General features: G+C 34.7%; 1 protein-coding gene across 1 annotated transcript in view; it reads right to left on the bottom strand.

The window, feature by feature from the left end:
• LOC115245102 (probable G-protein coupled receptor Mth-like 1) overlaps positions 1–11042 on the bottom strand; it is a 129993-nt gene that overhangs the window by 8103 nt on the left and 110848 nt on the right. The window contains exon 6 of the mRNA XM_029823212.1: positions 1564–1702. Coding sequence (XP_029679072.1) covers positions 1564–1702 — 139 coding nt within the window. The remainder of the gene's footprint in view (positions 1–1563; positions 1703–11042) is intronic.

Here is an 11042-nt window from a genome sequence, read left to right as displayed (position 1 = left end):
CATTCCTGTTTCTCGGCGGTCGTGCAACACGGCGTTTATTATCGTTACTTCGAGACTCGTCGGAAATGGGCCTCTAAACGCAGTTGTTGGCACAATTCCGGAATATTCCTAGAAGAAATATCATGCGCGGGCATCAATTCGCGTATTGTCGTCTTTGCAAGGCTCGTTATTTGCAAGGCAAATAATCGGAATGTTTTTCCGATCGCGTAATGGCTCGCCCGGAAAGTAATGAAGTAATCTCTCCTCGTTTGCTTTGTAAAGCGAACGCTGATATAACAACCTTCCGGCGTTAATGCTTTTTGGACTCTCATTGCTTTTGTGTGCACACTTTCGCTTATTTAAACTTTAATAATGTGGAAAAACTTTTTTTTTCATGCATGCTGTATGCAAGAGATTTTTCACATCAAACGCCTTTAAGCGAGGAAATATCGCAGGCAAAATTTTTGCACATTTTCAAACAATCATCCGATGATTTACGTGACAAAATTTTGTTTCGTGCATTTGTCGTACATATAAAGTATTGTCACTCTTCGATCTTTTAATAGATCGGACAATTGAACGTTCAATTGCATTCGATTAATCGGATTCAAAGTAAATGATTCAGTCGGATCCAAAGATAAACAGATCCTTCAGTTCGCGAACGAATTTATATCGCGCGACAAGGTCGCGGTTTTTTAACTTCTTTCACGCGTCGTTTCCTGAAAACAGCAAAAATGCGAGAAGAGTATCCTAAATTTTACGATCGGGCGTAAATATATGCGCGAGACAAAAGCTAAACGGACAATGTTCCGCGAGATGAGTCTGCGAAATGTGTTTATGAATCTGCCGGGAAACTGCGTAGGAGGAATAAACGTTATTTTTTTTACCGACGAATTCTGGCAAAAGCCATATCCGTCGCTTGCAAAGTTGGCTAAACGCCTCGAGACAACGCTGAATTTAGGACTATCAGCTGGTCGGTACGTTTAGCTGCTGCCTCGATTAATCCAATCAAACTGCAGAGCGATCCTTTGTTAATCCGCCGATGAATTGATTGGCTCTGAATACTCATGTACATGTGTTTGGCAGATAATTCGAAGATGTACTACTCGGTGGAATATAATTAAACTCCTGCATTCTTGATTTTGATATCTTGCGCGCGCGCACATTTTCTTTACTTCGATTAATATCTTTCTTTAATAGAGTAAATTATACTCGTAATTTAATTGACAAGAAAAACAAAAGCGTACGTTGGAAAATGTCATACACCACGAAAGCATTGTTGCCGCGGTACATTGTACGAGAAAAAGGAAAAAATATTTCGCTGCAAATAAAAAAAAAAAGCCTTTTATAACGTGAAAAATAATTAGATATTTGTTAGTGTAAATTGTTATTTTGTTCAATATCTGTCAAAATTTGTCAGATATTTATGAATCGATTAAAAATACAAGTTCGTTTAACACAATTGAAATATTATAAATTATTTTCATGAAATTAGTCAAAGTCTTACTTGTGTAAATGACCGAATAAGATACATTTCACTGGTTCGTTTTTTTTTAATGCGTGGTAAAAAAAATATTTTCTTACCTTTCAGTGGTGCTTTTCACGAATTCGCCTTTCCAGAGACCGCACGTCAATTCACGAGCAGTTACGGCGAAAAACAGAAGATTTATAGCCAAGAGCACTCCGACCGGTCCAAAGAAGTACGCCAAGATTTCCATGTCACCTGCAAAACAAACGGAAATGATTTTAGAAAAATCCCATAAAAGATGAAACGTAGCCTGTTTTATTATGTTATGTAAAATATAATGATTTTATTTTTTGTCAACATATATTTTTAACATATTTTGTATTGCGTCAGTTTTTTAATTTAAGACAATCGGAAATTAAACACTCTGTTACTAATATTCTGTTTAATACAATCGCGATTTATTTAATGTTCTAGGAATCGTGTTCTATGAGAAACAAGCGATTTCTGTTTCAAACTCGCTAACGATCTATCGACACGAAACGGTTCTTGCACATGGGTTAATCATATGGTGCTTCTCGTCCGCGAGACGACCTCAGCCGGGTCGATACTCCAGAGATTTAAACGGTGCAAATATCCGGATGATGCGATGGTGTGGCTGTTTCGTGTTTAAACGGCGTTTCAATAATAAACGACGCGCGATCGGCCAGCAATTTTATCTTCGCGATGCTTAATTCGACATCGTATCTTGGTGAGAACGCGTGAAACATTTCAATAGCGTCTGCAAAAAACGCTATGAAATGCTTGCACCAGAAAACGAATGCAAACGCCTACAATCTCTGCATACCGGAAGTGACGTCGTGACCTCGATATTTTCTCATTTTATATTGCCAACCGTTTCACATATATGTTCAATATATTAATTAAGGATGTATGTGTCAAGACATTGACAAATATGTCAAAACTTTGACAAAAGCATGAAAATTTCGTAGACTGTTTTACTATTTTTTTTTTTAATATCTGTGCAAAACCTGAGCACAATTCTCTTAACGGTTTAGAGATTATTTAAGTTTAAAGTTAATATTGATTTTTATGGAAAATCGCGTATTGTAGCATTTATTTACAAAGGAAAAAACATTGCCAACAAAATAAAAATTTTCACATATGTTAAGAAAACTCTAATAAATATTTGTGCAAAACTTGATTTAGATGCACTTACTTGTTTAAAAGTTATTTACTAAAAATTGTTGAAAAAGATTATCTTTCTTTCTCTCTCTTTCTGCAAATTACTCGTTTTTCTTTGTTTCTTGCAGTTGATTTCAGGGGGTCACAATCAAAAAAAATTTTTGTCATAAATTAGGAAAAATATTAATTACAACTATTTTCTTTTACAAAGACGTCAAAAACCATATTATTTTATGATACTTTAATTCTTTTTATAATCCGGATTTATTTATTTGATTTTTTAAACAGTATAAACGTAAGAAATATGTTTTTTTAAAATTTTGATAGTTTTTTACTATTATTGTACAACCAAAACATCCTAAGGATCAAATAAGTTTTATCGCTGCTAGAAAATAATAATCTTTCGATAAATATGCTTAATGAGCTACGAAAAGAAAGATAAATGGAAAGATACTGGAACGCGATGGGTTTTCGTAATGCACGCGAGCAGAAATAGATAGGCGATTTATGACGAACAAATAAATTGCTCGATCTGCCAACGGAGAAGGTTTATTTTCTCATTCACATATTGACGCGCGAAACGTTACGACAAAAAGAAAATAGAGGCGAAACGTGTCGCGGCCCTCAGGGAATCGGCTTTTAAATATCGCTCCTCTCTCATTTATTCTTAATTATTTATGACACCGTGCGTAAAAAAAAAAAAAACATGTGTGTATCGCGATCGCGAGTGATAATAACTGTTGAAGCGAGACGTACTTTGTTTCCGTTATCCAATAATATTCGATAGCCGATAACTTTACTACAGCGCCATTGCACATTTGTCTTCCCTCTCGCGGATAGCGTTGTTTACGCACCACCCTGCTACATATATATATTTCGAACGTTACAGCGTACGCACCATTTGCAAAAGACACCTAATTATTCTTCCCCCAAAACTAGCAGCGTGATTAACCTATCGCATTTATGTTTTTGATTACAAAATATCTGAAAATAAATGGCAATGTCATAATATTGTAATTTCCTTTTATGATTATTTTAAACAAACTAAATAACATTAAATAAAAAATAACATTTAATAAAATTTAATATGTGTTTAATATTTATTTAATATGTGATAATTAAAGCATTTAATATTCGAAACGCAATATTTTACCATGCAATTTCTTTTTTATATGCTATAATTGCAAAATTATCTTTGCTCTTTTATTGTGTTCTGGAATAATTGTATTATTCATATTTATATAAACTTTTTAAAATATATGTCAAAAATATATAATACTCACAATGCGTTAAAATGTGTTTCGGAAGTGTGGAAACAATGCTAACGACTGTAACCTTTGTCTCTTATTATACCGCCTTTGTCTCTTATAATTTTCCCGCTCATTCAATTGTAAATTCTCGCTATTTTCGAGGAAAAAAATGTAATTCTCGCAAGAATTATCGACGCTCTGTCAGGGGATTAGCATTTTATTTTAAACCGTGATAAGAGTTGTGAAGCTTGTGGCTAAATCAAAGGCACGAAATAAAGGTACGCAAGGTAAAGATGAACGACACATAACGATCGCGCGCGATCGGGCGTGGTAAAGTTTGCACGGGGTTACAACGAGGCTATTCCGAGACGATCACGCGACCGCCGTGATTCCGCCGTCGAAATTGCGTTCGCTCGGGAAAGGGCGGTATGTATGCGTTTAGCAGAAATTATGGTGAATCACGCGGAGCGTGCACTTAACCAATCGGTGGATCGGTTGTACACACCGGACAAGGGCCGGTAGTGCAAGGCTGCGCGATTCCCTGAATTCCTGGGATATGCACGCACTGGTACGCGTGCACGCTCGGATTTCAAGTTCAAGACAGACATCCGAGGATCCACCCCGTTAAGCGCAGATATTTGCGGTAGATAACGCACGTACGCGCGCGATCGCGAATTCATATTTGCTTCAGCAACATCGTTTACGATATCTTCTAATCGTGATTATACCGATTTCAATGTATGCAATGTGCACGTAAATATACAGAGATAAATGCAATGTTAACGCGGCGATATTAATTCCGTTTGAAAATGAGTTCTTATAAAATATCTATTATAATGAAACGTCCTATAATGAAGAAGACAATAATTTATTTTTATATACATGCAATCCAATCGTTTCTATAAATTGAATATTTGATATTATATTCTATTACAATATTATAAATGAAAAATATATGCATTATTATTATTGTTATTATTATTCGAAATTTATGTTTAAAATAATAGAATATATATAGAATAGATATATATTAAAATTCAAAAAAATTATAAAAAGATTATGGTTTGCTAAACAAATACATTAGATATAATTGTTATATGAAAAAGCTATTGAAAATTTCGGAGATTATTTATAGAATTACACGAGAATATTTTAAATAACAGTGGAAGAACAACGTTCTCACACGCAAAATATACTATTTCGATTGGCTTCACGGTAATTTGACGATAGAGACCCTGGCCGAGACTTCACGGTCGAGTCGCTTTTATCGGGGTGATTCGCCCCCTCGCAACTAACCGGTCCCGACGACTCTTCCAACCCCATAACTACGGATGCAATCTGCCAGAAACAGACTCCTCTCCACGAGGACTCCGTAGCCACTTATCGGTTACAGGGCGCGTCCGCGCAAACAAATCCATAAATAAAATACGACGTAAGCTTCGATTAGCAGTAATGCAGCGCTTTGTCCTCCGCGCAGATATTAAATTGCGACTGACCTAGTTGAGATTTTTCAAGAACTTTTATCGAGAGAGATGGAAAAATTATTACAAAAATTGGACGCAAGTATCGGATCGGATAAATCACCTGCTTGAAGGACTCGACTTTTCGAATTGGATATTTCGAAGCGATAGATTCGCGACAGAAATAAAATGTCGGAGCAACGACCCGAGAAATTTCTGTCGCAAAAACTGTATCTACCATACATAAAGACGATAACCTCATCAATATCTTTTCGAAATATCCTATATTTTTCAGGCACACCGTTAAAAAATTCAAGCGCGAATATTTATCATGAGGTATGTCCGTGAGATTAAAATTGGTTTCGTGCGTAATATCCGTGATTTAAGTGCGCTCATAAGTTTCTCGTTATTTCGCGTTCGATATTTGAGAGACTACTTTAAAATTATGCCGTGCTGTATAAATCTTTTTTCTGAACCGTCCATTATTATAGATGGATTGTGGATCAAGAAAAATAATAATTCAAAATAAATAATTAAAAATAATAATTAAAACAATGATATCTAAAACTAATAGTTTCCAAAACAAGATTAAATTTAATTAATTTTCAATTCTCTTTTGAACAGAAAATACTTCTTCTGACAACTTTCAATTAATTTCAATTTAATTGTGCAAAAATCTACGACAATTATTACGCGTAGTAAAAATAAAATTATCGAAAAAGTTATTCTGTCGAAAATTTCCATCTCTCCGAAAGTCGTCTATATGATGTATGCGATGAATAGAATGTACATAAAACATTTTGATTCGTTTTTTTTTTCACATGCATATCCATACAAGACACGTCAATCGGATCTGCAAACCCGTTACTATTTAACAATCCAATAAAAATGTGACAATACGCAATAACAATACCCAATGTTTTTCTTATCGTATTTATCGAAGCGTTTTTAGACGAGATAAATATAATTCAAAAAACACGAACAGTATCGTTTGACTAGCTAATAAACAAACAACAGTCATATAAACAGAATGTATTGTTTATATTGGCTCTAACGAAATAAAACAAACGCAAGAATTACATGCAGGCTTGAAGCGAATCGCAGACAAATCAAACAATCAAATAAATTTGCGTTATTCGGCGTAGTCGTTACTCAAGCTTTATAACTTTTTATTATCACTGCTCTTTGCGGAAGCCAATAGACATGTATATTTCGTGAAGCAACCCTCCCATATTCATTCCATATCTCTAAAATCTACACTTTATTTTCAATTTAATTACTATCAATTTTATTCTATTGTAGGATTTAAATATCTATATTTGATTTTCTTATTCTATATAATTTATTAGAGATGCTTCTCGCAAATTAATTGAATTAATCTAAAAGAAATGAAGTAAATTTTTAGCGCTCTCAATGTAAAAGCTATTTTAAATATATACTCTGCGTCCTTTAAATATATTTAAAGTTCTTTAATCTTTTTGAAAATTTGCTTCAGTTGTTACGGATAATCAAGTCTTCGCGAATTACTATGCAATTCTCGTGCTTTGCGCATCGAGTGGAACGAAAGGTTTGCTTTCAGCTGGAATAATCGCGGTTTTTACCTCTCGGTTAGAGGGAGAACCGGCGCTTTTCGCGAGAGCTCAACGTCAAACTTTGGCGGCTCGTCACAAAACTTTCGAAACATCGTGTAGCGGGTCCTGTTCGGATAACCGAGCTAACTTGCATCCCGATGTCCGCCGGGAATATTAAACGAATGCAGAGAAGCGAACTCTTGTATCCTGGGCTTCTTTCCGACTCTATCCTGGCTTCTTTCTCATCCGGCGCGTCTTCATCAAGAGCGTCTCAAAATGCAATGGTCGTACATTATTCGTCCAAACCTCCCCTAACTTTTTCCAAACCAGTCCCGCAACGGGATGCTTGCTATGCGCTGTCTGACACCGACAAAGTTTTTCCATCAGGCATGTCGGATCAAACGCGCGAACTACAATGATACTGTGAAAGAGAATACTACAGAAAAATAATATTATAAAAATTGACACAAAAGTTAAACTAGACATCTTGTAAGATAAATACAGTAAACATACATAAAGTACAAATTTATGAAAGATTAGTGGCACAAAAAAAATTAATTCATGACACGTTGAAAAATAAATATTATTTCTAACAATTGTATCATTTTCAATAGGTGATATTGCGTATGTTTGAAAGAGGATCTTTTTTTCTTCAAAACTTTAACAGCCAATAAAAAATTTATTTCATTGTCCGACTATATCACCTTCGATTCGGCGATCGACGCCGAAAATCAGTATATTTCCAGTTTGTGCATTTTGCTCAAGATTGTCGCGCGACGATGCACCATAAAAGAGGAGATAAAGGCGTTACGAGTAGAAAAAGGAGGAGGAGGAGGGGAAAGGGGGAAGGGATAAACCGCGACGGGGAACGGCTTTCGAATTTTGCGGGCGAGGAGATGGTCGTCTATATTTGCTGAGTTTGGCAGATCGCCAACAATAGCTGTTTCGCGTGAGTTATATATCTCACTCTTTCACGGCAACAAACATCCGTAACAAATATAAATGAATTATGTTCACGCGTGCCGTCGTTCGATACTTTACAGTTCTTCCACAGTCAAATCCGATTAGCTCATCGTCGAGAGAAGTCGCGCGAGAATTAGTCGCGAAGCTCTGGCGCCGCACAAGCTTTATATCGCCGCTTGTCTTTGTCACGTGGCCTCTTTTTTGTCCGTTGTCCCGCGCTTTCTGTTTTCTTTTTCACATAATTTTTCTTATGTATATATAAGCGTTATTAATGCCTTCTACTTCCGGGTTGACATGTTTGCATCGCGTCCAGATATTCACTAGTCATGGTTCAAAGTTGCGTTTGATTATTCGACATTCTCAAGTGTTTGATAAATGTAAAAGATTATATAAGCAAGATTGAAAAAGAAATAATATATTATACAATATTAAATTAATTAGGGTTTAGTTTCAAAATCGTGTAATTCGATCAAAAAAAAAAAAAAAAAAAAATCGTAGGAAAATTTAAAAAAAAGCATTTAGTAGGCAGAATGTTGTGGTTTATAGAATTTGAATTGAATATTTCGAGAGAAATTTTTTTATCGAGCTGTAGAGTGTCAAAAATATATAATTTTAAGAAACAGAACAATGCGTTCTTTTTTAAAGCATAGAACAAAGCAGATAAAAAATTTTTTTAAAACCATCAATAGCGCGTTAAAATTGAAACTTCAAGTTTCAAAATGCTTTTACAATTTTTTGTCTACGATGACTTTTCAAGTTTTAGCGGTTTGAAAATAGTCCAATTTTTAGGATATGAAAAGTGTTTCCTATTTTTTTTTAAATAGTGTACAAATTTAGATTTTTTCATCAACAGCCATGATGAATGATACTAAAATGCCTAATCCGGAAGTGGAAAGCATTGATATCTATATAGTCGATAAACGATAGCAGTTACATCGGCAATGTTCTTCTTAGAGAACGCGTGAGTACGTGTAATAATTTACAAGGCGTAATAAAGAGCATTCTCTGAACTTGAATTTACAATTCATTTTATCCGCTTAAGCCGCTTGAGTAATAAACGAAATTGCGTGATAAATAAGAAAGGATTCGAAGCGATTTGGAAGCGAGGGTTGCTTCCGAGATTCTCTTTCTCATTTGATAATTCCCTTTGCATTTCATTACCATTTCGATTATTCGATCGCCATTATGTACAATTGTCTCTCTTCAGCATTCGTCCCTCAACTCTCTTTTAATGGTCGCATTAAAAATGTAACGAGACATGTGTTTTGTCGATTTGTTATAAACTCAATAATGTATTTTGTATGTTATAACATTCCGTGAGTAATTTTTTTATGTATAATTTATTATTTAACAATTTAAGAATTAAATATTGTAATATACATTACAATTGCCAATTTCTAAAATTGTATTTTTACTTTAAGTAGAGATGTTTAGAGCTGCAAAATATTAATTTTATAAAGAATTATTTATTATGTTATATTATATAAAAACACGATATAAGAGTTACATCTTCTTTAGCAAAAACACCTTTAAGATCGTTGATATACGATTTTCTCTGTACAAATATTCATGTATGTGCAGAGAAAGCAAAGAGGATTCCATGAATTTCACATGATAAATTTAGTCTGTCCGGAGGGAGGAATGGGGTTATCAATGTAACACTAAATTCTCAGGTGAACACAGTTATATATTAAACTGATAATAATAAGAATAGTAATAATTAAATTGACAGAGATCCTGTTTCTTATTCTAATTTCGTGAAAGTGATTTTATAGCCATAAATCAATGATGTGTAACGCCTGAATAGCATGCAACCCCCTCGTAATAATTTACCATGCTCGCGCCTGAAGTTAATATACTTAAATTACCCATGAACAAACCGAGATTGCGCAAAACTTTAATATTCAGATATCTTTAGCTAAAAAAAGCATCGAATTTAATTTATTGTAAATATTTCACATAGATAATATTGATAGCAAAAATCGCTTTACATGTAACTATATTGCTTCATATGATATGTGCCAAAGAATAACTATATATTATACTTCTGATTCAATTTATCGGAAACTCCTTATTTTTACGATCGCTAATTACTAATTACTCATAAACTATTTCTGAATATTACCACTGATTAAAAATGGATTCAAAAAGTATGCCGAAAAATCCGATATTAAGAGCAACGATGGAAGATTTCACATCTCTTCTGTTAATATTATTAGTTGTGTCACAAAAAGAGCGTTCATCGATTCATATCGATGTTAAATATAAATCTCGAAAGTAAGGGATAAAAGTGCAACGGCGAAACAGAGGACAATATCGGGGCCTATTTATAAACGCGTGTACACGCATACCTATTAATGTGGGCCATATAGTCGATAGGGGGCAACGGGGGATTTGGTCGTTTCTCGCACGATGGGGTTGGACTAGCTGGCGCCAAGGTTTATCTCTCTACCCCATCGTCTCGGCCTATGCCGTTATAGGGTATAACGTGGTTGCTAGAATAAAGGGGGAGGGTGTGTTGCTTGTTTGTCGCACAAGTACCCCCTCGTCTACTGCAACAGCATTGTGTCACGAAAAACAACTCGCGATAGTTCCGCGACGCAGCTTTCCAAGAGCGACCATTATCCCGATTTAGCGGGTGGTTTTATTTATCTGCCAGGTGTGGCCTTTGTACGCATCCAGGTATTCTTCGTAGAGAAAAGGTAAAATTGTATGACGATAGAAAGCAGAAGAGAGATTGCAGCTTGACGATATAAAATATCACGCTCTCCTCTTGTGCCAGGACAAATTTTGAAAGATTTTGAGATCGAGTTTAGAAGCAAAGGGCCAAGGTAGAAAGCATTGTTAGTATTGACTGACTGTGTTTTGTTCGTATCTTGTAAAAACTCTTCGCAAATTGTAATAAAAAAAATGAAAAAATAATAACAAATACATTATTAATTTATCGGTGTATATTTCTTTTATTATATAATTTATCTGTATTAATTTATCTATATTTATATAAGTGTATATGTTAAGATATATTTCTTTCCAGAAAAATCATCTCGCTGTTTTAGCCGTGTTTTAATCACCTACGAGAGATTATCACTTTATTTTATCATTAACATTTTAAACGCGGCCGCACGCTTTTGTTGCAAAATATCATTAACGCTCCGCGTCCACAATCAGG

Source organism: Formica exsecta, unplaced genomic scaffold, assembly GCF_003651465.1.
Source record: "Formica exsecta isolate Colony F162 unplaced genomic scaffold, ASM365146v1 scaffold907, whole genome shotgun sequence".
NCBI classification, from domain to species: domain Eukaryota; kingdom Metazoa; phylum Arthropoda; class Insecta; order Hymenoptera; family Formicidae; genus Formica; species Formica exsecta.
Note: the sequence above shows the minus strand (reverse complement) of the source record. Positions and strands in the feature narration are given on the sequence as shown.